Source organism: Suillus clintonianus (assembly GCF_016758775.1).
Source record: "Suillus clintonianus strain FC179 chromosome Unknown DEU56scaffold_114, whole genome shotgun sequence".
Classification (NCBI taxonomy): Eukaryota; Fungi; Basidiomycota; class Agaricomycetes; order Boletales; family Suillaceae; genus Suillus; species Suillus clintonianus.
The window spans coordinates 60,507-86,968 of record NW_024539338.1 but is presented as its reverse complement, the minus strand read 5'-3'; the positions used below and the strand labels follow the sequence as shown (position 1 = coordinate 86,968).

Below are 26,462 nucleotides of genomic sequence, written 5' to 3'. Positions count from 1 at the left end.
TCGATTAACCACGGGTAGGAAATTATCCGGGTTTGGGATGTCTAACGCGTCCAGTGTCAAGCTCGCACGCAAAGGTCAGGGGGGAAAACGGGCCTGATTACTTATGTAGTACTTTGCATAAAGGAATGACCGTGGATGTCTTCTTCTGCCAAGGGGAGGACATTCAAGAGTCAAGACCCATTGGTGGTTTATGGATTCTTCTGATCAGTCTTTAAATGACTGCTTCGCTTCCTCGTTTAATTTCCATCGTCCCCACTGCCAACAAGCCGTTCCCCACAAAAAATCATCCATAACAGAACCCACACAATACACAATGAGCTTGCACCTGTTGAATCCTACTGTAGGTTCATTGAAGGTACATTGAAACATATTTGGGCGGTCTGCGTACTTTGGGGTCTGCTAATGAATACCCAGAATACGCCTACTAGTAATGGTTGGATCAACTCGTGGTCGTGATATTGGAGCCATACAATATTAGTAACATACTCGGTAATACACCACCGCAACCACTGGTCTGGCTACCAGTAGTTGGTGATGACAAAAGGTCATGCACCGTGACACTGCTCACGCTTGATTATTGAATGTTTAGATGCATATATGGTTGGTGACCCGGTGAGTGCGTCTGCCACATCACTGCAAATCATGTGAAATTTGTGAATAAGTCATCCTCATTGACCAAAGTTCACTGAGCTGTATGTACCATACATTGTAGTGACCGTACCAAAGGAACTCGTGCGGATTACGTCTGCCCCATCAAGCGGATGCGACAATTTAGTGAATTATTGACATGCGTATCATGGTACTCTTGAGGCCTCGGAAAGAAAATTATGCCACGGAGCATGAGCTGGCATTTTCATTGCCAATCGTCCATTGATGCGAGCACATATAGATTTTTTGGCTCCTCTTTGTGTATAAAAGCCAATGTGCTAGCTTTTGACCCAGACAACACCATCAAGTTGCAGCGATGAAATTCACTTCACTCACCACTATAATCATATCTGCCGCAGCGATGGCTGGCGTAGCTATCGCATCCGAAGACCTGGTGATAACACCCCAGAACCTACCATGCGACAACGCCGGTGAGCACTTTTCCAGCATATGTGTAGACCTTGGAACGCGTGCTAACGGCTATCCGCAGATTCAGTGGGGTGCTCAACTGGCATCAAAGGTTGGAACAACGGTGACGATTATGGGTATTTCTGTGGATCAAATAACAAAATTACATCCTACACGGCATGCTCGTGTAAAAACTGCTGTGTCGTGACTTCCGATGGGGATGACTTCACCTGTTGAACACAAGTGAGCTTGTCCTTCACCGCTGCCTTTCAAGTCCGAGTGTTGATGTGCTTGCTTAGTATGATATGGGGGCTTGAAGGAGTACTAGTGCTGTGACTGCTGTCACACAGTATACGGGTTTTGGGTGTTTCGGGAGAAGAATTAACAAAGTTCTGCCAATTGATCCGGTGTGACGCCAGATCGTCGCGTTCCAGACCTGTATTATGTAATCTTGTTGAGGGTCTTTTCCTCTCAGGCAATTTGCATGACCTCATCCCACACCGCGACTATCTAGCATGCACCTATGATCACCGGCACCCTGGACTCTGTATACATAGGGTGATTAGTTCAAGTAGATCTCAAAAGGAGTTGAGCGACCGTAGTAAGGGTGACCAGTTTCGGGAAGGTACCATTCCTCGTCAAACACTTTCTTCCACACCTGTTGTTGCATCTGCCGTGTCACGAAATGCAAAGAGAATCGCGTCGTCATGAATCATGGTTCGATTTCGCCACGACCGAAATCATAACGCATGACGATGGACGAGGCACTCCACTTCGCCTCAGACTCGGAAAGTGCAGAATTTTGCAGTCATCTACCTCGTAGATACCGATGCCACGGAGGTCTAGACTTTAAGAAGGTATGCATTCTCCATATGTGTTGTTCTGCCTGCACTGACCATCAATTATTGTGCGAGAGTAGTACGTACGGATGCACGATGTCACAATCAGTTCTTCTACCGACAGCTGGCATATATTACATCGGTAAAAACACACTGGTAACGACAACAAGGTGTTTGTGGCACATTCAAACTATATAGTACACATCTCACACATTACGCCGCCTACCGCCATATAATACTGCAATTCATGAGGCAAGTTATAATTGCCTTGTACTTGGTGCAGCTTCTTATTGTGTCTGATCACAGCTAATTGATACTATTGAAACTGTCTACCGCGAAGCCTCTTAGACCGCGGTCTTGTTGTATCGCCCGAACGTGTTTCTGAGCATCATGATTTCAACTTGCCTATAACATTACAGGTATTAGAGTCCGCTCCTCCCGCGTTCCTCTATCTAGTGCGTGTGCAGTGCATTTCAACAAGACATGTGATTCCCAATGGGAAATTTTGCTTTCATCGAATGTTTTAGAGTTGATATGTTCCAATGTCCAGTCCTTGGACTCGAAGCCATGATTTTATTTTATTGTTGTATCTCCATTATTTTCCCAGGCTTCTCCATACTAATCACTGGTAGTCTGCGAGGCGCAGAGCATTGTGTCACAGCACTTCAACGCCACAGGTCATGCACATTCAGGGACCGGGGCTGCAACACTCACGGGTGCCCAGGAATGCCGTTTTCTCCACACGCAGCCGAGGTTGCTGATTTGATCTCAGACACAGGAGCGCTTCGATTTAGAACATAACAACTCAAGTACCAGGGCAGTGGTTGATTGCAACATCCCGAGACGCACATTCTGAAGGGTACGCTACACCCCTGGTTTTCACTGCCTACTTACACGTGTCTGTCAGACTAGTGTACGACATGGTATTGCAGCACTTGTCAAAAATTGATCCTTCCCCTGATTATGTATTGGTCCACCACCGCGGCATCTGGAATAACGTCCGAACACCTGCCAAGTTCCAACCCATTTGGTAAACCTGTATCTGAGTTAGGGGGCTGGTCACTCACTGTATCCACATAATTTTCAACGCTACTCACGTACTTGTAGTGATCATTCGCTTGCCAGTACAAAAACATTGACGAGATGAAGTTCCAGCACCACCCGGTCAAGCCACCACCGTGGTCAGTAGCGGTAACGTGATTAACGGTGTTACGCGATAGGGCTGGCACTGATTCGCTTGTATGCGGGATCCGACTCATGCGGACCATTATTTTGCAGGTGGTCCAAGGTGGTTCATCGTTGATAACAAATCCGTCCATTCCCCAGAACCGATTCTTCTCAAGGATATAGGGATTTGCATTCTAAATGCCAACAGTACCGCGGAAGGAGCAGCAGGACGCCATGGCGAACTGGGAGTGACAACGCAGCAGGGCGTGAAAGGGGCTCAATTGCAGCGCCAAGCCTGATCGGAGTACATGCCTGACTCAGAGTGGAACATCAAAGGGACTCGAGTGGAGCGCGCACATGGAATCGACGTGAATTGGTTCCGCGGTATCAAACACTTTGTGATGGTACGGTAGATAAGATAACTGGTCTCTACCACAGCCAGGCAAAGCTTTTCTATAACAAAACCCGCACAAAAAAATGGACCCGCGCCTGTTGTCCACCACAGGCCATGTGCGTCCTGGTCGAATCACACATTGCACGATATGCGTGCTCCGGGGTCCACTGAATAAAATGAGGAATACGCCTAGTAATTGGTGGGTCAACTCGTGAGTTGTGATGGCAGAACCCCGTTGAAGGAGTTTCTAAAGTACCTATAATCTATTCAACGACTGCTATCGGCAACGTCCATGTAACGTCCCCGGAAAACGCTCACTATTACAATACTAGCCAACAATATCAGTAAATTCAGCGTTTCCGCTCCTTCACCCAAGGACGAATACATCGCTGTTCTCGAGTATGCCAGAGCCGCAATCCCGTCAGTGTTCATTCTGGTATTTTTCCAATACCTGACAACACCATTTCAGACTCTCCAAACTGATTTACGATGCAGCGAAGTTTCTCTCTGGAATTGGGAGCCATTTGCGCCATTCAGCCGAACCGAATGATGAGCTGCATCGTGCATAGGGACAGTTCCAACAGATCCAAGAGAGACTCAGACGAGCTTGCTTCAAGGTCTTGGACAGAGATTCGAAAGATATAAGAATTGCGACACAACAACCGCTGGCTTGGCTACTGATATGAACCCGGTAACCGCTCAAGCCTATGAGATCTCGTCGCTGGTATGTTCTACTTTTCGTAGTGACGTTTGACCCTGCTCCGACGATTCGCTTGGCTATTGAGCCTGAGTCTGCCACATCACTGCAAATCTGAAAATCGGGTGAATATATCATCATCGACCGAAGTTCATCGAACCGAACCAAAGAACTCGCGAAGTATGTCTGGCGGATTATGCAAATACAGAAACCGGGCAAATGGTACCTGTTACTAGACTCTCGATAGCTTCTGGGCCCTTCCAAGTTATTACATCATGGAGCAGTGAGCTGGCATCTACCAAGCATCCAGTCAGTAACCACTATAATCATGTGCTGGATGGTGATGAAATCCATGAACCTAGCCTGCGACAACGCCGGTGAATTACGCGCAGAACTAGACCTCCGGGAGGCTCACGGCTATCCACAGATGAGGCATGTTTCATCTCCGATTGGCCGAAAGTAAAAATTCTACGTATAGGTTGATATACAGGACAAACTCGTAGGGTGGTTTGGGCAAAGGTAATTTAGTAATTCTGATTTGAAGAAGACTTGCTAGTCAAATGATGTGTTGATGGTATAAAGCCCTACTAAGTCATGTTTCATTGGTGTGGGTCGATAGTTGAATAAATATCATCGATGCAAGGCGACATACAATCAGAATACGCCCCTATAAACGTCTATAGTCCGCGAGCCTCGAGACGACTGCGGAAGATCTTCTGGAACTGGGGGACGTGGTCCAAGTCCATGAGAGTGTAGTGTTCCCCAGGAACATCAGTAAATGATGCCTCGGCGCGGCTGAAGTCAGCCCACGCCGCGCGACGGCTGTAGCCAGACCATGGCTTGAGCTGGTTGTTGATCCACTCAACCTTGGATCCATCAAAGGCAGTGATCTGCATAACATCGATTACGGCTGAGGAATGGGTATGTAAGCAAGCAGTCCTAAAGTGAGAAAGTGAACGACGCACCAACTGAGCCTGTTGGCACATAACCATGTCCGCAGTCGATGAGAGACTTGGCGAGGTGCGCCCATTTGTCAAGCTTCTCGAGCGTCAGCTGGAGCTCGGCAATACGATCAGGAGGAGATATCTTCCACACGAACTCAAGCTGCTCCCGCCTCGAGAGCGGTTTCACGGTAGGAGCTAGTGCATCGGTATCATGTGTCGATATGAGACCGACGAAGCCCGCCAAGTGGAGCAAGGCGGAGGTCCAATCAATCTCGTGCATGCGTTCGGCGATATTAGGAGGAATATTGACGGGAGCGAAGAACTTCACTTCGTCGCCCATGGCCTCGAGCCGCTTGGCGATTTCAAATGCAATAACACCGCCGTAACTGTAGCCCGCAAGGGCATATGGTCCCTTCGGCTGGGTCCTCTTGACTCCTGCAGTATAGCAGGAAACCATCTCGTCCATGGTGGTGAAGAAGGTGTGGCCGGCATCGAAGCCACGAGCACGGAGCGCGTAGAAGGGACGCTCATTCTGGAAATATTTGGCAAGATTGACGAAAATGAGAACCTCTCCAACACCAGGGTGAACGAAGAATATCGGCGTCTTATTTCCAGTAAGCTGGAGGGGAACAATGGGGTCGTACTCCTCAATCTGAACGCCCTTGGATTGCAAGGTGTCGATATAGTTGGCAAGGGTCGAGACAATGGGGTTCTTGAGGATTTGCGTAGTAGACATCTCAGGTAGATTGAAGTATGCCTCTCCCTCACGCTTGAGCCTGGAGAATCATATGTGTTAGTAAAGGTTGTTTTACCGCAGGACAGATATATTCACCTGATGACATCAATGGAAGTACCGCCGAGTTCGAAGAAGTTGTCGGTCGCCGACACCTCGCTTTCCGCGAGGTTGAAGATGTTAGCATATATCTTAGCAACTCCCTTTTCTGTCTCGGTGGATGGTGCGACGAAGGAAACGCCGCGAGCCTCGCTGAGAAGCTCTTCAGAGCGGGCGATGTGCTTCGCAAATTGGCCTTGCTTGAACTGGTTCATCAGACGCGCACGAGATAGTTTCCCGAGAGTGGTCTTTTCCATCTGGTTCACAGGAATGGGAATGATGAACTGAGGGGGCAGGGCCATCATCTTCACACAGATATCCCGCAGGGCCCGGTGCGTGGCGAAGAGCTTGGCGGATGCATCTTCTCCATCGATGTCGAAAGATGGCGAGTAGAAAATAACGAATCCTTCAGTTTCCTGCCCAGGAGCGCGGTAGGGAGCAGCAGCGAGGAACGAGTGTGTTACCCCTTCAATTGTCTGCAGGTTGGTTTCGAGCTCAGGGATACCGTATGAGACGCCAAAGACGATGATGGTGTCCTTGATGCGACCGCCGAGGCGCATCACGCCATTCTCGACGATGCCTACATCACCGGTACGGTACCAGCCGCCCTCAACAAAGCTGGAGGACGTAGCCTCGGCGTTGTTGTAGTAGCGCACGAAGACCATCGGTCCCCGAATCTGAAGCTCGCCGCTCTCACCGTCGGGGCGCAGGGTCACTCCATCTGCGGGGTCTACGATACGTATCTCGCAGGTATCTATGGGACGACCGAGATCAAGGAACTCGCGAGCAGGCTCGGTTGCGAGGATATCCACAGGGTAGTTGTAAACACATCCGGCGCTGCAAAGGCCCATCAGCTGAGACATCAGGCCGACTTAAGCATGCTTACCAAGTTTCTGTCATTCCAAATCCGGCGGCGATCACAAAGTTCACGGCGGAGGGGTTCTTGCTAAACTTCTTCATCGTAGTCACAAAAGCCTGCGCGGTCTTGGAAACGATAGCTTCCCCTCCGCTGTTGATACGCTTGATAGAGGACAGGTCCAAGCACCCGAAAAGGTCGGTGCGTTGCTCTAGATCACGGGTGATCTTAGAGAGCAGGAAGTTCGGTGCGTAAGCCAATTCGATGGACTAAAGATAGAACGATGAGAGAAACGTTATGCTTTGGTGGAGGGTTGACTCACCTTTTCGTCGATCAGTTGGAGCAACCGTAGAGGATCAGCAAGGACAACAGATGCATGCACGTGGAGTTGCGAAGCACCATATAGAAGAGGTGTGATGTGAAATGTTAATGATCCCCCGACGTGATCAAAACCGACCCCTGAATGTCACGTTAGTTCTGGAAGAAATGTTAAATGATGTGCGCCTTACAGTTCAAGATTTGAGATTCGGAAGTCAGGCCGTAGTTTTGGCCCTGGGCACGGCATGCGGCAATGATGGTACGGTGCGTGTGGACGACCGCCTTCGAGAACCCAGTTGACCCTGAGGTCAGGAACAGCATGGCATCGTCATCCGGCTTAGCCTCGTATGCAACCCAGTCAGCTGCGACGGTAAATTTCTCCCCCGATGATTTCAATTCAGAGAGCAAGTGAACCTCCAAACCAGAAATGGAAGCGATCTGTTCAGCCCCAAGCTCGTTGGTCAGCCAAGTTGCAGACCCAAACAAGTTCTTAATATGCGCAATATGGCCCTCCTTGTGCGCCTGTTGAGCGCTAAGCACGGGCTGTAAGCAAGGCAGATAGCCAGCCAGCAAACACGCCCAGACAGCAGCCATATTATCTTCGTGCTCCGTCAGGTACACGACTATAATGGAGCCTGTTGGTTTGCCCCACTCGAGCATGGCCCGTGCAAGGTTGCGAACATATTGATTGAACGTGCTGAAGGTCTTCGTCTGAATGGAGGAGTCATGTGCCGAGGAGGATATGAAAGAAAGCTCATGTGATGGATAGCGGTCGACAGCTTGAGCGATGACACCGTGGAGAGTATTGGGTGTGGTAACGAAGTCGGTGGGGGAGACTGCGACGTGTGCCATTGCAAGCTGTCTCTCAGGTTAACGTCCACAAGGAGTAATACGAAGGTCTTTCTATAAAGGAGTCTGGGTGAGCATTTGCAGACTTTGTTGGAATTACTTATAGACTGCTGCGAAGGGACGTGATGGTCCCCGCTGGCAAGTGAGTTGACGGAAGACACGGTATCTACTGGTATCCACCACACTGGCGCGATAGGACCCTGCAGTACAAGTGGCTCGCCGAGACCACGCTAAACTAAAAATGAAGCAGATCCGAGTCGTGTCGAGCCTGTCACGCAGCGGTTGTGCGCAAATGAGTTTTGATCGCTGGAGATGATTCTTTAAAACATTGAATACAATGGATATTTCAATAATGAATGTCTATCGATCTGCGTCAGTGTATGTATGGCCCCGGAGTGCTGAAATGCACCTCTCACTGCACATTTAGAATGCTTGTCCTGCGCGTTTGCAGCATCAGGGATGCCCCTCCGGTATGGTTGTAATGGTGATCTAGGCTGGGTTTTAGTGTAATCTTCCTTACCTGGTCAAGCGCACCGTGACTGTGCCGCGTCAGTGCCTCATCAATGCTGCGTCACGGCCGCGTCAACACTTCGTCAGTGCCGCGTCAAAAGCAGGCCGATACGCCACGTCGAAGAAAATTGAAATTATTATAGATAATCTATGGTTGTGTTTCAATTGCGCTTTTTATAGGATCCGATAAGCATTTTGTTGCAGCGAGTCGGGTAATACAGGGTTACATGAATCATTTGAGATCGAAAATTTCGTCGAGTAGATACACACGCTCGTTAGGGATATTAACATTTTGATGGTCCCAAAGTCCGCACGTGCAGGTCACCAGGTACCGGTGCCAACGCACATGATGGACGCAAATTTTGTGCCAAACTTCTGCTTCAAGCAGCACCTCCAAGTCCCAGTCAGGCTCCTTGAAGGCGATGCGAATTGAAACAACACAAAGTCTGCCTGCAGGATACCAGTTCGGCGCAGGCTACTATATGTCCAATATAGCCAGTTTCGCGTTTTTACTCTATGCTAGTATTTCTTGTATGTAACTCTTGCGTGTGCCATGGCGTCGATCCTAACAAATATTTCTCAAGTTCAAGCAGCTGTAAATCGACAAAGCGTTCGCACTGCCCCACTGCTGCAGTAAACTACGAAGCTTCGACTTGAAACAAACTGAACTACCAGCAACTAAAAAGAGCCAATTTTCGCTGATACACATCTATATTTCTTCTATTGATGGTCTCCTTCATCCGAGTCAGAACCATCGAAACGCGCCTCCACTCAGCTATAGTGCCGATCTCTGACTTGTGCTCATGCCTGACACTGAGTGGTGCAGGCTTACAGGAGTTCACCGTGATCACTATGTCAGTAACACCAATGATACTTGTGTGTCACACCGATCTTTTCACTCAAACTTAGTTAGTCCTGTGCGATGTCTCTCACAAATCTGCTGTGTGCCTTCGAAACACATGACCCTTCGTACGACGCTGGACGATGTCGCAGTCATCAATTTGTAACTGCTGTGTATGTGTCTATGATGCACGAATGACGTGCTACATGATATTGTATACTCTCGTCTCTTTAACAATGTATTCATCATACTGATAGCCCAGCCTCTGGCTGGATGCAAGCAAGGTTGTTGCCGAGTGCACCATCCCGACTCGGGTCGGGCGGTATACGGGAAGCGGGAAGATGTTCGTTCTTAAACCTGATCCATGCATGAAGCATGCATGAAGTTTGCTCTATATTATTTTGATTGCAGTCGTGTCGTGGCAAGACATAATGTAGTATTGCTGTATTGAAGTACCACGTGCAAGTACTAGTACTGCTGCTTGTAAGTTAACGAAGAGGTCAAGGCGCATAATATTGGCAAGAACGTGAACCAAGCATGCACAAATAAACTCTCACCGCACCATTTGTCCTTACTTCGCTTTCGTGGTAAAGAAATATGAACTTTGTTGTTCCAAGGACCAAGCCTGTCGCGACTTGTGAGTGCACTGCGCATGAGCACCATGACTATATTCTTTCGTGCAGACCATATATATAGGAGGACACCAACGTTAACAACGGCAAGTTTCCTAACAGCCTTTTTGTCCTTCAAGTTGCCCAAATTATATTGTGAGCGATAACTTCGGGCGCTTCCAAACACGTTCGGCATTTAAACATCTTCTGTGCTGATGTGGCAGGCGCCTGTCCACTCTGCGTGATATCCACCACATTCCTCTTTTTTTTCACCTAGAGACCTCTTCAAACTTATACTTACTCGATGAATGAAGACAATCCTTCTCGGAAGAAACGCTGGGGGTGGCTGAAGCAAAGCCAGTCAGACTCTCGATTGGCAGAGCAGAGGAGGGCAGCCGTTCAGAATGTATGAACTACTGCCTTAACAACTACGCGTTGTTTCTAACGATATAGCTCTAGCCGTCCTCTCTCCCGCCTGTGATGAATCACAGAGGACTCCCGGAATTGGTTCCCAAGTTCTTGCGCAAGGTTACCGACCGTTCTGCTTCAAGCGCTCGACAGTCTTCGAACCTTGAATCCACGGCTGCAAGTTCCAGCGCACAGGATCTTCAACCTGTTCAGACAACCAAGGTATGCGTAATTTCACATCTGTGCATTTCTCGTGAGCAATGATTACCGCCAATTGCTGCCACAGGACCTTTCACCATACACCGTTCTCATTCACGAGCCAAATCCCGATCAGTCTTCCAATTTAGGCGTTGCAGAGGTAAGGACTATTGTACCTTGGAACATTGGTGTCTCTTTGTCGATCATGTACTCAATGTTGTCATCAGGCTGAACAACCTGATTCGAAGTTCGTGGAAGGAAGAATCGCCGATGCCACCAAAGGTATAGCAGGCATGAAAAATGTCTCAGGAATGGTCCAAAACTTTGCTTCGGCAAGCAACGACATGCAGTCCGTTCCCGATACACTCGACACGTTTTCCGCAAGTCTTGCATCCTTGAAGGCGTTCAACTCCGTCGCTAACGGGCTCGCAGATGTACAAGTTTCTCTCTCTATTTTGTACGTGGCTGACCTTGGTGCGTAGCTCCATCCCTATGCAAAGATGGCGTTGAGTATCTTCACTTGTGCTGCCAAGGTGTGCTTATTTTAATATCAGGGTCTTGGCATGTTAACGAGATTCTGGTAATAGATGGTTCTCGATCAAGCAAAACGCGATGATGATGTTTCACGCCTGCTCACGAAGATGTCGGAAGTCTATGTTTTCATCAAGGAAGACGAAGCATTGGTCAAGATTCAATCCATGCTAGCAATATATGGCAAGATTGCGCGACAGATTCTGGAGTGCGCCGATTTCATTGTCCATTACTCCGAGACGAAGAGTGCCTGTGAGTTGATTCTACTACTGCATCGCCTGTGACTGAATGTCGCCTCTTTCTTGGCACAGGGAAAAGACTTGGCAAACACATCAGTGACGAAACAGACGCCATGATTCAGAGCTACAGCGTGGCTCTCGATGGTCTCATGCAGCAATTCCGAGATCGAGCGACTCGTGACGCTGCGATCATTCTTCATCGTGCCGGTAAGAATTGACCTCAAATTTACTCTGAACCCTATGTTGACGTTCGACGACGGGTGTCCTAGGCGAGGATCTGGACTTCAGCGGCATGGTGTATTCGGACGGCGCCGGTTTCAATACATCTAAGCTTTGTCTCCCAGACACTCGGGAAGACATTCTGTCCGAGATTAAGTCCTGGATCTGTAACACGGGAGAGGACGTGCCGCGCGTCTTGTGGTTGTCCGGAACTGCAGGGAAGGGCAAATCGGCCATTGCTCATACCATAGCCAACTGGTCTAATGAGCAAGGCGGTCTGGGAGCGTGTTTCTGCTTTGATCGCACACGCGGAGCGGATCATCGCCACGAGAAAATATTCACCACGATAGCACGCGACTTGGCTGATTGCGATCCTATCATGCGGCGCGCGTTGGCGCGTGCGGTTCATGATCGCAACGAGCTTAGGCACACCACAGACATCAAAAGACAATGGCAGGAGTTAATAGTAGGACCGACAGGAATGGCCTCGAAAGACATTGCTGCACCCGTCCTGATCGTCATTGAGGCATTGGACGAAAGTGGTGAAGCTAATTCTCGGGAACAGATTCTTCGTTTGCTTGCTGGCAAGCTGAATGCTTCTCCCTCCCGAGTGACCGAGCTCCCAGCAAACTTCCGCATTCTCGTCACTTCCCGTCCACTCGAAGACATTCACAACTCCCTGCACGCCGCACCACATGTTCGCCATCTCTCCTTGGATGGCATCTCGTCTGTTTCCACAGAACAAGATATTCAGCTTTATATTGCCCACAAGCTGGAAGATCTACGCAACATTTTCAACGATGATCACTTCAAAACGCTCGCTCTGAAGTCCGATGGCCTGTTTGAATGGGCTCGTCTTGCCTCTGAATATATCAAGAGTACGAACATCGTGAGCCGGGGTCCAATGCGCCGTTTCCATGACATTTCGGAAACGTCCACCAAAGGAGCGCATCTGTTGGATGAGATGTACCAACGCATCTTGGCAGACATCATGCCAGGGCCCGTGTACGAGGAAGCGATCCCTATATTTCGCTCTGTGATGGGGCAAATTCTTGCATTGTCAGAACCACTTCCTATCAGTGCATTGGCCGCGATGCGGCAGCATTTCTCATGCGACCGTGACGGTGACCCAGACGACGTGAACCTGCTCATGCGCCATCTTGGCTCGCTTGTCTCTGGCACCTCGGATCCTCAGACCCCCATACGTCCTCTCCACGCATCCTTCTACGACTTTCTAACAGACAAATCCCGCAGTCGTGACTTCTTCGTTGATGCGTCATCGGTACACAACGACCTTGCCTTTGCCTCGCTTCGGGTTATGGAGCGCGGACTTCGCTTCAATATTTGCTCCTTGGAGAGTTCTTACTTACCCAACTCTTCTGTCCCTGACTTGGAGAAACGAGTCAAAGAGTCCATTCCGACTGAACTATCTTACTCATGTCGGTTCTGGGGGACTCACGTGGGAGCTGCATCCCTCAACCCGTCACTCGCTAAGGAGGTTGAAGATTTCTTTGACGAAGAGCGCCTCCTTTGGTGGTTGGAAGCACTGGCTCTGATCAAGGGCCTCAGCGGTTCAGTACAGACCCTCTCATCTATAGCGACATGGGTTAAGGTGCGTGATTTGAACTCATTCTGTGGTCCAGTTGATCTTATGGAAAATGGGTGGTCGTAGGGTCATACCGACTACAAGCACATCAGTGATGCCGCAAGCGATGCCCAGCGCTTCGTTCGACTTTTTGGGGCCACGATGCTACACTCCACTCCACATTTATACTTGTCGGCTCTTCCCTTTACTGCAACTCAGTCGATGATATTTAAAAAGTTCTCCGAAAAGTATCCTTGTACACTCCGCATCGTTTCCGGTCATGTCTTAAAGTGGCCTCAGGTGGAACAAGCACTCCACATGAATGCCGATGTTTTGTCGGTCGCAATGTCGCAAGATGGAAAACGCATCGCGTGTGGTTTACACAACGGAACAATCCAGGTGTGGGATATGAAGACTCGCGAGATATTTGGAGCCCCTTTTGAAGGCCACACTGGCTTCATTTGGTCTGTCGCGTTCTCGCCGGACGGAAATCGAATTGTGTCGGGTTCATCTGACAACACGGTCCGGGTGTGGGATGCGGCCACTGGCAAGACATTGGGTGCTCTGCGTGGCCACATCGACTATGTTCGGTCTATCGCAATCTCGCAGGATGGGAAATTTAATGTATCTGGTTCGTTTGACACGACCGTCCAGGTGTGGGATATGTGGAGTGGTAAGGCATTGGGTGCCCCTCTCCGAGGGCACACTAACTGGGTCGTTTCTGTTGCAATCTCGAATGATGGGACATACATCGTGTCTGGTTCAAATGATAACACGATCCGGGTGTGGGACAAGGAGACTGGTGAGGCACTTGGTGCTCCTTTCCGAGGTCATACCGGCTGTGTTCAGTCTGTCGCAATCTCGCAGGATGGGAAATTCATTGTGTCTGGTTCAGAGGACAAAACAATCCGGGTGTGGGATAAGGAAACTGGTGAGGCACTTGGTGCCCCTCTCCAAGGCCACACTAGCGCCGTGTATTCTATCGCAATCTCGCCGACTGGAAATCACATCGTGTCTGGTTCACATGACCAGACGATCCGAGTGTGGGACACGATGACTAGGGAGGCATTGGGACCCCCTCTCCAAGGCCACACCGGCCTCGTGTATTCTGTCGCAATCTCTCCCGATGGCAAACACATCGTGTCTGGTTCATCTGACAAGACGATACTGGTTTGGGATGCGGACATTCGTACTAGCGAGGCATTCGGCGCCGGTCTCCAATGCCACACTGAGTCCATTAGCTCTGTCACAGTCTCAGCAGATGGAAATTGCATCGTGTCCAGTTCAGATGACAAGACAATTCGGGTGTGGGATATGGGGACTGGCAAGGTATTGGGTACCGCTCTCCACACTGAACCTGTCAACTCCATTGCAATCACGCAGCATGGAAATCGCATTGTGTCCGGTTCAGACGACAATACCATCAGGGTGTGGGATATGGGGACTGGCGAGGTGTTGGGTGCGCATCTCCGAGGTCACGCTACCGCAATCTCGCCGGACGAGAAACACTTTGAACCTGGTTTGGGTGACAACATGATCAGGGTGAGGGACGTGGAGATAGAGCCAGAGACAGAGACAGAGATGGGCGAGGCATCGGGTCCCCCTTTTCGAGGGCACACGGACTGGGTTTGGTCTGTTGCAATCTCCCGTGACGACAGACACATTGTGTCTGGTTCACGTGATACGACGATTGGCGTGTGGGATGTGGAGACTAAGGTGTCGGTAGCCTGTCTACGAGGTCATACTAAGGAGGTCTTCTCCGTCGCAATTTCGCCCGATGGTAAACACATTGTGTCTGGATCAGGTGACAGTATGGTTGGCGTATGGGATGTGGAGACCAAGGCATTGATTGCCTATCTCCGAGGTCACACTGACCGGGTTCAGTCTGTGGCAATCTCGTCCGATGGCAGACACATCGTGTCCGGTTCATTCGACAAGACGATCCGTCTGTGGGATATGGAGACTTGCAAGGCATTTGGATCCCCTCTCCAAGGCCACACTAGCCATGTTTACTCTGTCGCAATTTCTCCCGATGGCAAAACGATTGTGTCCGGTTCATCCGACAAGACAATCCGTCTGTGGGATATGGAGACTGGTGAGGCACTGGGATCCCCTCTCCGAGGCCACACTGGCTATGTTTACTCCGTTGCAATCTCTCCCGATAGCAAAAAGATCGTGTCCGGTTCATCTGACAGGACCATCCGGGTGTGGGATCTAGATTTTGTTAACCGGGACCAACTCAAGGCACCTGCAATATGTTTCTCACTTGACCCAGCCCACGCTCTTTATCACCCCTCCCCATTTCTGCAAGGTTCTCGCACTCCATCCCCTCTTATCCTGACCAAGGAAGGATGGGTTGTAGGACCTGAAGGACGGATTCTCCTCTCGATCCCACCCCATTTCCACCCGGCTATGTATTTCCCAGGCAACACGCTGGTGATCCACGACCATCCCTCGCAGCTCGACTTACGTCGTTTCGCACATGGCATATCATGGCACAAGTGTCGAGAACAGGAGGCTGCCCTGTCTTTGTGATAATATTCTCAATGATGACACTGCGCCTTTGGAATGTGGGTATTTTATTCATGGAAGATGGAGATCTACACTCTACCCACGATTTGTACAATGTCTCTTTTTGTCTCAGACTCTCGGTACAAACCCTTCCTCGCTACTTTTTTTGTTCTGTTCTGCTGCTATAAATGTACTCGCTCTCACAAGTCAGTTGTTTTTTGTGCTGCACGAGTGTTTCCTACTCTACCAGACTACGACCAAATCTTACTGCTGTACATTCAGTGCGATGTCCGATATTTTCAAAACTCTCCCCTCATAGTTGCCCAACTCTCTATGTCAGTTGCATGAAGGATGGCCCTTATTCACAGAAATTTCCCGTCTGTGCTTCCCCCATCTGAGAATGACGTATGTGGATGGAAAAGAGTGATAGACCTTCAGGCTGTTCTCAGATGCGTATCATGCAATGTTCAGGGCCTTCCTTGCATCAGTGGTTTGGTCCCGGTTGAAACTAGAGGTAGAAGTATAATATTTGAGCAGACGCACTACTAGAATACAAATGCAAACCGGACTTTGACAGTACCACTAGATGGTATGATAATGTGTTAATGATATAAAGCCATACTAAGTCATGTTGCATAGGTGTTGACCGATAGTTGAATAAGTATCATCGATGCCAAGACAACACATAATCAGAATATGCACTTCTAAATGTCTACAGCCCACGAGCCTCAAGACGGCTGCGGAAGATCTTCTGGAACTGCGGGACGTGCTCCAAGTTCATGAGGGTGTAGTGTTCACCAGGCACATCAGTAAATGATGCCTCGGCACGGCTGAAGTCAGCCCACGCCGCGCGATGGCTGTAACCAGACCATGGCCTGAGCTGGTTATTGATCCAGTCAACCTTGGATCCGCTAAAGGCAGTAGTCTGCATAACATTGATGGCGGCTGAGGAATTGGTATGTAAGCAAGCAGGTCTGAAGTGAGAAAGTGAACGACATACCAACTGAGCCTGTTGGGACATAGCCATGTCCGCAATCGCTGAGAGACTTGGCGAGGTGCGCCCATTTGTCAAGCTTCTCGGGCGTCAGCTGGAGCTCGGCGATATGCTCAGGAGGCGATAGCTTCAACACGAACTCGAGCTGCTCCTGCCTCGAGAGCAGTCTCATGGTAGGAGGTAGTTCATGGGTATCACGCATCGATATGAGACCAACGAAGCCCGCCAAGTGAAGCCCGCCAAGTGGAGCAAGGCGGCGGTCCAATCAATCTCTTGCATGCGTTTGGCGATATTAGGAGGAATGTTGACTGGGGCGAAGAACTTTACTTCGTCGCCCATGGCCTCGAGCCGCTTGGCGATTTCAAATGCAATAACACCGCCGTAACTATAGCCCGCAATGGCGTAAGGTCCCGTCGCCTGGGTCCTCTTGATTCCTGCGGCATAGCAGGAGACCATCTCGTCCATGGTGGTGAAGAAGGTGTGGCCTGCATCGAAGCCACGAGCACGGAGCGCGTAGAAGGGACGCTCATTCTGGAAATAGTTGGCAAGATTGACGAAAACAAGAACCTCTCCAACACCAGCGTGAACGAAGAATATCAGTGTCTTATTTCCAGTAAGTTGGAGGGGAACAATGGGGTCGTACTCCTCTGTCTGGCTGCCCTTGGATAGCAAGGTGTCGACATAATTGGCCAGGCTCGAGACAACGGGGTTCTTGAGGATTTGCGTGGTAGGCATCTCAGGTAAATCAAAGTATGCCTCGCCCTCACGCTTGAGCCTGGAGAATCATATGTGTTAGTAAAGGTCATTTGACTGTGTGACAGATATATTCACTTGATGACATCAATGGAAGTACCGCCGAGTTCGAAGAAGTTGTCATTCACCGACACCTCGCTTTCCGCGAGATTGAAGATGCCAGCATATATCTTAGCAACTCCCTTTTCTGTCTCGGTGGACGGAGCGACGAAGGAAAAGCCGCGAGCCTCGCTTAGAAGCTCCTCAGAGCGGGCGACGTGCTTCGCAAATTGGCCTTGCTTGAACAGGCTCACCAGACGCGCACGAGATAGTTTCCCGAGAGTGGTCTTTTCCATCTGGTTCACAGGAATGGGAATGATGAACTGAGGGGGCAGGGCCATCATCTTCACACAGATATCCCGCAGGGCCCGGTGCGTGGCGTAGAGCTTGGTGGAGGCATCTTCTCCATCGAGGTCGAAAGATGGCGAGTAGAAAATAACGAATCCTTCAGTTTCCTGCCCAGGAGCGCGGTAGGGAGCAGCAGCGAGGAACGAGTGCGTCACCCCTTCAATTGTCTGCAGGTTGGTTTTGAGCTCAGGGATACCATATGAGACGCCAAAGACGATGATGGTGTCCTTGATGCGACCGCCGAGGCGCATCACGCCATTCTCGACTATGCCAATATATCCGGTACGGTACCAACCGCCCTCAACAAAGCTAGAGGACGTAGCCTCGGCATTGTTGTAGTAGCGCACGAAGACCATCGGTCCCCGAATCTGAAGCTCGCTGCTCTCACCGTCGGGGCGCAGGGTGACCCCATCTGCGGGGTCTACGATATGTATCTCGCAAGTATTGATGGGACGACCGAGATCAAGGAACTCGCAAGCAGGCTCGGTTGCGAGGATATCCACAGGGTAGTTGTAAACACATCCGGCGCTGCAAAGGCCCATTAGCTGAGACATCAGGCTGTATAATGTGTACTTACCAAGTTTCTGTCATTCCAAATCCAGCGGCGATCACGAAGGACACGGCGGAGGGGTTCTTGCTAAACTTTTTTTACCGTAGTCACAAAGGCTTGCGCGGTCTTGGAAACGATAGCTTCTCCTCCGCTGTTGATACGCTTGATAGAGGACAGGTCCAAGCACCCGAAAAGGTCGGTGCGCTGCCCTAGATCATGGGTGATCTTGGAGAGCAGGAAGTTCAGTACGAAAACCAGTTCGATGGACTAAACATAGAACGATAAGAGAGACATTATGCTTTGGTTGAGGGTTGACTCACCTTTTCATCGATCAGACGGAGAAGCCGTAGAGGATCAGCAAGGACAGCAGATGCATGCACGTGGAGTTGTGAAGCACCATATAGAAGAGGTGTGATGTGAAATTACAATGATCCCCCGACGTGATCAAAACCGATCCCTACATGTCATGTAAGTTCCGGAAGAAAGTTTAAATGATGTGCGCCTTACAATTCAAGACTCGAGATTCGGAGGTTAGACCATAGTTTTGTCCCTGGGCACGGCATGCGGCAAGGATGGTACGGTGCGTGTGTACGACCACCTTCGAGAACCCAGTTGACCCTGAGGTCAGGAATAGCATGGCATCGTCATCCGGCTTAGCCTCGTATGCAACCCAGTCAGCTGCAACGGTAAATTTCTCCCCCAATGATTTTAATTCAGAGAACAGGTGAACCTCCAGACCAGGAATGGAAGCGATTTGCTTAGCCCCAGTCTTGTGGGTCAGCCAAGTCGCAGACCCAAACAAGTTCTTAATATGCGCAATATGGCCCTCCTTGTGCGCCTGTTGAGCGCTAAGCACGGGCTGTAAGCAAGGCAGATAGCCAGCCAGCATACACGCCCAAACAGCAGCCATATTATCTTGGTGCTCCGTCAGGTACACGACTATAATCGAGCCTGTGGGTTTCCCCCACTCGAGCATGGCCCGTGCAAGGTTGCGAACATATTGGTTGAACGTGCTGAAGGTCTTCGTCCGAATGGAGGAGTCACGTGCCGAGGAGGATATGAAACAAAGTTCATGTAACGGATATCGGTCGACAGCTTGAGCGATGACATCGTGGAGAGTGTTAGGTGCGGTAACAAAAACGGTGGGGGAGACTGCGATGTGTGCCATTGCAAACCGTGTCTCAGGTTATATTCCACAAGGAGTGATACAAAGGAGTTTATGAAGGGTTTCTGGGCGAGTATTAGTATTCGCTGACTTTCTTGGAGTTACTTATAGACTGCTGTGTAAGGGATGTGATGATCCCCGCTGGCAAGCGAATCGATGAAATGCTTGGTATCCACCATATTGGCACGATAGGACTCTGTGCCATTCAAATGACGCGGATCCGAGTGGTGTCGCGCCTGCCACGGTTGTGCGCCAATGACTTTTGATCGCTCGAAATGATTTCTAAACACATTGGATACAACGAATACTCCAATATTGAATGTTGGATCTCCATCGGTGTTGGCATATAGGCCCTGGAGTGCTGACATGGACCACTCACTGCACATTTATAATGCTTGTCCTCCGCATTTGTACAGCTTGGGAATGCCCCTCCTGTAATGTTTTAATGGTGATCTCATCTTGGGTTTGAGTCATTGTGCAATCGTCCTTACCTTGTCAAGCGCCCCACGCCGCGTCAGTGCCTTGTCAACGATGTGTCACGGCCGTGTCAGCGCTTCGTCAGTGCGGCGCCAAGCCCAGTAAAAAGCTATAGCTACATACATTTATGGTTGTGTTGCAGTGCTTTTATAGGACTAGAAAAGTACCTTGAAGTGGATACGTATACCAAGATTTACATTAAACCATTAAAATCCGAAAAGAAATCGTGGGGCACACATGCAGACGCACGTTCGTTATATTAAAATTGACATTTAGCCCCGGAAAGTGAATGGTATGAGTGATCACGGGGTTGATGTGATCTAATGGGTATCCTATAGTGATACGTTCGGTGTGGTTAAATTCTTCGTGTAGTAAACAACTGCAACATACGTCTAATATCTCCCCGTACTGGAAGAACCAATCGAACAATAGTCCACTCTCTCCTTGCGCCTAATCGCTCGCCCACTGCAGGTCGTGCGCCGACTTCGACAACGTGAAACACCTGTAATCACTCCTAGACGAGGCCCAAGCGTGCTCTAGCAACGATTTACTCAGAAGAGAGTGTTCCTGAGACTCCTTGGTAAGTGTGTGAGATTGGGGTGGAAGGTGTGCTTGTTGAGCGTGCGTCTGCGCTGAGCAAGTGTCTCTCGGAGTATACGGAGGCGGGTACGCTCTAGATAGGTTAGAACAGGACGTGCGAGCAAGGGTAAGACACGTACTGCTCTTGTAGTCTCTTCTCACTTTGGCAAGACCATCAACTGCTCATTGATCGAGACTGCTGTTCGCTTGTGCAATCTCTGCACGAATTTGGAGGCGCCCAGATTCTGAATCGATAGACTTGAATGCACGGTCCTGAATTAGAAGACAAAAAATTATCAGCCTGGCACGCTCACTACCTGCTCATGGAATGCTTCAACTTGAAGTGGTTTATTGTTTCCTCCCCGGACAAAAGTTCAGAAGTAGAAAGTAGATCTAATTATAACCTTCAACTGTGAAACAATTATCTTAGTCAGCTCCTAACTTCAAATTTAAAGTTCGCATGTTCAACTTGGCGCTTGTCACTAGTACTGTGATTAATCGTGATTCATGATTGCAAGCTGGTCTAAGTGTGGACGTGCCCATACAATTTACTTACCTCATGTAAGTGGCATGGATATTGGACATGACAGTTGCGACAATCATATTGACATCTTCTCCCAGCTGTTCCCCTCTTCGGTTTTTTCTTGACACCCTCGATCGTGTAACTCCTTCGATACAATAGCATGACAGACAATATTTAGAGCAGCATTGCAGAGCTGTCCCCTGTGCCATTATCGTCATTCCGCATATCTCTTCAACATTGACACCGTCCTTTTGTTGGAGATTCAACAAGCAGGGCGTCCCATCTGATCTTAATGAGGCTATTGAGCTCTATTGAGCTGCACTCCTCCTCCTTCGCCTGGGTCATTCTAACCGAATTACGTCTCTCACCAACCTTGCATCAGCCGTAATCACAGATTCGAGCAGTGTCCTGTCCGACCTTGATGAGGCCATTGAGCTTAATTTTGCTGCACTATTCCTCCCCCCCCAGTCATTCTGATCGGTCCATGTCTCTCTACAATCTTTCCATCAGCCTTGGGGAGAGATTCAGGCATGGAGGGGTCCCATCTGACCTTGATGAGGCTGTTACGCTCTATCGGGTTGCACCACTCCTTCATTGGGCTGCGCCACTTCTCCATTGGTCTGTATCACTCCTCCATCGGGTCCATTGAGTTCTACTACTCCTCCGTCGACTCTTTCAACCTTCCAATCATTCTCGGACGAGTCGATTCATCTTGCTGCGGCTACGTAATTCTCGGGATTTCCCAGTATCACTTTTTATAGCAACCCACTTGACGGTTCGGTGCAGTTGGACTACACATGGGCTGAGGTAGCATTGCACCAGGCTATCAAGTTGATGCGCAAGAAGACTCCACTAGAACAGCAGATCGTGTTTGTTCACATGGATGTCTTGTTTGATGGGCCGTATTCTCACATTTTCTGCAGTAGTGCTGTCTGCTTGCTGTCATTCCCTCGCTGTCCTATCGCATGATTTATTGCATTGCTCTGTTCTTGCTTCGACTGCGTCTTTACTAGATAGAGGCATCGTCAACACTAAACATGCTACTGTGAAGTACAGACATGGCAGGCCCGCGGTGATGACTCCTCGTTTTCTTCGGTAATGGGTCGGCGGGTACCAGCATACTGTTTGTCTGTGTATTTTAGTCGGGTTGATACCACCGATACATTTGTTTCTCTGGATGATAATAGAATATACTATCCTATGATGCATTGATTCAACGAGAAGGCATTTTTACAGAAAACTCTGCAAGATTACAATCCAAGACCGTGAGTAGTGTTGCCGCAGTTTGAGTTTATCTCCGGCTTTAGCCGTGGCCGGAGCGGTAGTTAGCCAAGCCATGTATCTAGTTATATATTACATAATACACGGCCCGGTCCAGTCAGTAAGCCATGTTTCCAGGCTTCAAGCCAGCTCAAACTAAGTTTAAATTTAGAATAAATTTAAAATTTAAATAAATACAAATGGTACAGAGCGGCCGGGGATTTTACAAGTACAACAAATGATAGTTCTTCTTTTCAAGATACTGAGCGTCCGCCATGCGCTCGAGTAACACCGAAGGGCGATGCTTGGAATCTGAGGTACCCTTGTAGAGCCTCTGCTGAATAGAGAGGCAGGCATCAAATCAGCTATGGTAGATCGTACATTATCATCACAAAGAAATGCGTCGTGGAACAGCAACTCACCCAATTGTAACAGCCCGTAGGATGCGCCATGCCCAACCTGAGTGTCTTGTCAATGTCATCACGAGTCGCAACACCCTGGACACAATACAGGCATTGGGAACCCCGCCAATCAGTAAATAGTGTCGGATCATCACCTTCTCTGAACGCACAGTCGCCTGCGGTGAAATTAAACACACAAAATATGAGCAAGAGACAGCAGTACTCACCTCATTGATGAACGGCATGAGCAGCACGTTTGACAACGAACCCAGGCACGTCCTGCAACGTAGCAGCCGCTGAACAGAGCGTGAGCGGTCTAACGGACAAGATCCCAGCAAGCACAATGCCATCTAAGGACCCCCGAGATTTATGGGAGTCATTGGCATTCGTTGTTCAGCTGCTGGAGCCACTGCAAGTTCTTTCAGGTCTGCTGTGGCTTTGGGGAGATTGCGCAGAGACCCTGGACGGGTGTGCATGGCTGGAGACAGCATACGGGCATGACTGGCTGGAGAACGAGGCCAATGAAGATTACGGCCTGGTTGAGAATGAGAAATCATGGCTGGAGACAGGGTGGACATGGCTGGCTGGAGACCGAGAATAGGAATTTTTGGCTTCAGCGATGTGAGAACCTTTGGCTGCGGACCAATGGTGGGACACGATGTTTGCACCGCAGATGAGCTCCACGAGTTTCTGGCATTCGCAGCATCAGCACACCCACACCATCCCAAACGAACACTCACCGGTTACCCTCCCAGATACCACCTTCCCCACTTCCCCCGCTGCAGACGCCCCTTCAGGAATAACGGCCCCTGCAATCTTTGTGATACTAATCAAAGACGTATTCATAGCCACGAACTCACACATTTTGTGCAGATTTGTTGTGGAGGAGGACTGGGACATTGGCGTGGAGGAGGACTGGGACATTGGTGTGGAGGAGGACTGGGATGTTGGCGTGGAGGAGGACTAGGATGTTGGCGTGGAGGGCGGATACGAACTTACTTGATTCCGTGGGCGATGGACAATGGACATGATGGTTGAGTTAAGAAGTAGGACCCAAACTCACATGTAACATATAAGACTTAATTAGAATTTAGAGATACGTGTATTAATAGGGTGGACCCGAAATAGAAACATTGTGCGCTGTGCAGCCTGTGCGCAATCAATCAATCATCAGATTTGATTCTACAACGACAAGTCGATAACACTACGTAGTACTACATCTGAAATACTCTATCGCAAACCAAAGCACACGATCGCAAATCAACGCACACGATCGCAATGGGCCCCCAGGCGGATGTAAGTGACCGACTGACAGCTGACTTCTCCGATATTTGGAAAGCTAAATTGGATTAGCAATATTGCAGTCTCACTCATGCCCGCAAGATACTGGAAAGGGAGAAAATGGAGAGGGTGAGGAAAGAACGGGCAGCAAGGGCGGAAATGGAGAGGGTGAGGGTAGATCAGGCAGCAAGGCCTTCACGTACCGGCGGAATAGTGGAGGTGGCCCGGGTGGGGGCGGCAGCAAACGTCCATGAACGGCTCATGACGAAGTGGCGTGCAGTTTTGAGGAGATTGGGTAGGAGAGGGCGGGAGGATTGAGTGGAGTGGTGCACAATTTTGAGGAGATTGTGTTGGGGGCGGGAGGATTGAGTGATGCAGGTTGGGTTGGAAGCAAAGTCGTCGGGGATCGTCGAGAATTGAGGTCACATTGTATACTGTATATCGAGAAGGAAAGTGAGCCGTCACAACAGATAATTGAAAAAAAAAACTCACCCGTTTATTGGATCATTGTTGATTTGATCCGCGGCAACTTTCTTCAGGGAAACTACCAGGACACAGTACTTACAATCACCTTGTTGATCGGATCCGCGGCGACTTTCTTCAGGGATTAACGGCGATTTGATGCACCGAAAGTGTTCGTGGTGCAGGATTCGTAGATGGTGAGAGGCATGCAGGTTCTCCGACGTCTGAAAACATCATTTCACGTGCAGCAAAATGCCGTCGATGGTGGGGAGCGCTGGGGACATTGCGACAGAGAGTGGAGGAAAATGAGTGAACCTGTGGGAGATGGCGCTCTCGCACGCTGATTAGCATGACTCCAGCTCAATAGATCCTGAGGATGCAATTATCTGACCAGGAGACTGTCAGATGTGGTTTGAGGCAACAAGTGAAATTAAATATACAAACACGAAGAATGATAAAGTGCATGATGGTAAGTAAGGAGTAAGAAATGTGCGGCAAAAGATATATCAAAAATGTCAAGTATCATAAATGGTGACCTCGTCGTCAACGTCATCGCACTCATGCTCTGCAATGGCTTTGAGGACCGCGTCATATGCACAACCATCACTTGTAGTTTCGCTAGATACGGGTGCCAGAAGCTCGTCAGAACCATTGTCGGATACCATCACACCTTCCATGTCCCATTGTGACGCCGCCCAACCCTTGGTAAAGTCAAGTCGCTCCTTTTTGACGGAGAACTTTACCATCTGTAGCGCCTCCATGAGGACTGGGCTGATGCGATTGCGTTTCTTGGTGTACGTTTCGCTGCTTGACGAGAACACCCGCTCACAGGGGACAGCGGATGCCTGGATGGGGAGGTAGTCCATAGCGATGGCGTAGATTGTCGGGAAAATTGCCTCGGACATCTAGTCAAAATGTTGTAGTCAACGACGAAAGATGTGACTTGACGGAAAACAAGATGCTCACCTGCCAGAAAGAGAGTATGTTCGTTCTCTCAGGACTAAGGTTAGCTGTGGTATAAGCCCCAAACTCCTGTTCGACCGTCTGGAAAATATCGTGGCTATGCAATGGTACATCCCTCTCAGGAAGTCCGTAGATATGCGAGCCTAGTGTGCGTGCTTGTAGCCTTGAGACTGGGTGGGTTGGAACTGGTACGTCAGGGAGCCTCTGCGCTCGCTTGGCATGCATCTGCAGGACATGTTAGTGCATGCCGTTATTAGTTAAATAAACGTACTAGATTCAGAATGAACGCTCTCGCCGAATCAACTTGATCGTTGTCCCAGTGATCTGTAGCCCATGACATTCGGCAGGTTGGATCAACGACTATAAAACAATCATCAGAAATTAGCCTCTGTGAAAATGAGAGGGACTGACACATTGCAACTGCGTATGCATTCGTGCAGGCCATCCGGCCGTCATACTTCTCCGCCCAAGTCAAACCAATGTTGATGAGTGGCGCACAGTGCGGGGCGCCAATAGCCAACTGCTTCCAATCCTCGAGTAACCTTTCAAAGGTTGGAACCGCACTACCCAACATGGGAGTGCTCTCGCTCGACATAGATTGCTGAGCTCTGTGCGGGGACTGACATAACACAGTTAATTGCAACATACATTTCAAAGACATTGATACGGACCTCCAGAATTACTTCAAAGTCCTGAAGGAAATGCCATTCCATTGGACTCAACTTTTTCTCGCATATGGAGCGTTGATTGGCGGACTCAAAGAACAAATCAATCACCTGGGCAACCATTAGTCTATGACAAATGTCAAGTGAGATAGGGCCTTACCTGACGTAGAGTTCGTAGACGGTTAAGCATGGCGTAAACTGAGTCCCAGCGTGTTGGTTCGTCGAGCAGGAGTTCGACTGTAGGGAGCTTTATTGGCTCGCCATTGTCTCCTTGAAACCATGCCTTCTCGTTACCTATCGTAATGGTATCCCTTAAATTCCCGCGTCGTTGGTCTGATGCACGAATCGAGCGCACAACATTTCTCGCCCGTTCGAGAGCTTTACCGGTGATAGCGCC

General features: G+C 49.4%; 6 protein-coding genes across 6 annotated transcripts; 3 read left to right on the top strand and 3 right to left on the bottom strand.

Moving 5' to 3' along the window:
* Window positions 1–3,370: 3,370 nt before the first annotated feature.
* On the top strand, window positions 3,371–5,063 carry DEU56DRAFT_925546 (uncharacterized protein; the record flags this gene model as incomplete). The annotated part of the gene is made up of 7 exons (XM_041358577.1): window positions 3,371–3,471; window positions 3,501–3,572; window positions 3,650–3,667; window positions 3,833–3,876; window positions 4,026–4,180; window positions 4,304–4,436; window positions 4,516–5,063. 7 exons carry the CDS (start codon window positions 3,371–3,373, stop codon window positions 4,614–4,616), a joined length of 624 nt encoding a protein of 207 aa, XP_041203359.1. The 3' UTR covers window positions 4,617–5,063.
* Window positions 4,563–8,244, bottom strand: DEU56DRAFT_71021 (atromentin synthetase). Its single transcript, XM_041347479.1, has 6 exons — window positions 7,295–8,244; window positions 7,108–7,244; window positions 6,816–7,054; window positions 5,930–6,766; window positions 5,119–5,873; window positions 4,563–5,063 (listed from the first exon to the last, which is right to left on the bottom strand). Exons 1-6 carry the CDS (start codon window positions 7,953–7,955, stop codon window positions 4,831–4,833), a joined length of 2,862 nt encoding a protein of 953 aa, XP_041203358.1. The 5' UTR covers window positions 7,956–8,244; the 3' UTR covers window positions 4,563–4,830.
* A 1,846-nt stretch (window positions 8,245–10,090) lies between these two features.
* DEU56DRAFT_831517 (uncharacterized protein) lies at window positions 10,091–11,403 on the top strand. The gene is given in 8 exon segments (XM_041354557.1): window positions 10,091–10,320; window positions 10,374–10,544; window positions 10,609–10,680; window positions 10,748–10,899; window positions 10,911–10,913; window positions 11,003–11,053; window positions 11,108–11,303; window positions 11,363–11,403. 6 exon segments carry the CDS (start codon window positions 10,219–10,221, stop codon window positions 11,028–11,030), a joined length of 528 nt encoding a protein of 175 aa, XP_041203357.1. The 5' UTR covers window positions 10,091–10,218; the 3' UTR covers window positions 11,031–11,053; window positions 11,108–11,303; window positions 11,363–11,403.
* A 3,776-nt stretch (window positions 11,404–15,179) lies between these two features.
* Window positions 15,180–15,629, top strand: DEU56DRAFT_745822 (uncharacterized protein; the record flags this gene model as incomplete). Its single annotated transcript, XM_041349172.1, has 1 exon — window positions 15,180–15,629. One exon carries the CDS (start codon window positions 15,180–15,182, stop codon window positions 15,627–15,629), a length of 450 nt encoding a protein of 149 aa, XP_041203356.1.
* Window positions 15,630–16,317: 688 nt separating this feature from the next.
* Window positions 16,318–19,615, bottom strand: DEU56DRAFT_925541 (atromentin synthetase; the record flags this gene model as incomplete). The annotated part of the gene is given in 7 exon segments (XM_041358576.1): window positions 16,318–16,550; window positions 16,606–16,766; window positions 16,817–17,374; window positions 17,431–18,267; window positions 18,317–18,372; window positions 18,392–18,498; window positions 18,797–19,615. 7 exon segments carry the CDS (start codon window positions 19,455–19,457, stop codon window positions 16,318–16,320), a joined length of 2,613 nt encoding a protein of 870 aa, XP_041203355.1. The 5' UTR covers window positions 19,458–19,615.
* Window positions 19,616–21,824: 2,209 nt separating this feature from the next.
* DEU56DRAFT_760268 (uncharacterized protein) lies at window positions 21,825–23,723 on the bottom strand (the record flags this gene model as incomplete). The annotated part of the gene is made up of 12 exons (XM_041350411.1): window positions 21,825–21,885; window positions 21,946–22,042; window positions 22,092–22,206; window positions 22,288–22,375; window positions 22,527–22,630; window positions 22,716–22,790; window positions 22,865–22,870; window positions 22,922–23,010; window positions 23,053–23,199; window positions 23,435–23,520; window positions 23,555–23,657; window positions 23,690–23,723. The coding sequence occupies 12 exons, from the start codon at window positions 23,721–23,723 to the stop codon at window positions 21,825–21,827; spliced, it is 1,005 nt and encodes a 334-aa protein (XP_041203354.1).
* Between the last annotated feature and the right edge of the window lie 2,739 nt (window positions 23,724–26,462).

Excerpts from the sequence above, each read along its gene's own strand:
- DEU56DRAFT_71021 (XM_041347479.1), bottom strand. The coding sequence starts at position 7,955 with ATGGCACACGTCGCAGTCTCCCCCACCGACTTCGTTACCACACCCAAT. Across the intron at positions 5,874-5,929 it reads ACTTCCATTGATGTCATCAG|GCTCAAGCGTGAGGGAGAGG; the intron begins GTGAATATATCT and ends ATGATTCTCCAG. Across the intron at positions 5,064-5,118 it reads TGTGCCAACAGGCTCAGTTG|CCGTAATCGATGTTATGCAG; the intron begins GTGCGTCGTTCA and ends CCCATTCCTCAG.
- DEU56DRAFT_831517 (XM_041354557.1), top strand. The coding sequence starts at position 10,219 with ATGAATGAAGACAATCCTTCTCGGAAGAAACGCTGGGGGTGGCTGAAG. Across the intron at positions 10,545-10,608 it reads AACCTGTTCAGACAACCAAG|GACCTTTCACCATACACCGT; the intron begins GTATGCGTAATT and ends TTGCTGCCACAG. Across the intron at positions 10,681-10,747 it reads CCAATTTAGGCGTTGCAGAG|GCTGAACAACCTGATTCGAA; the intron begins GTAAGGACTATT and ends TGTTGTCATCAG.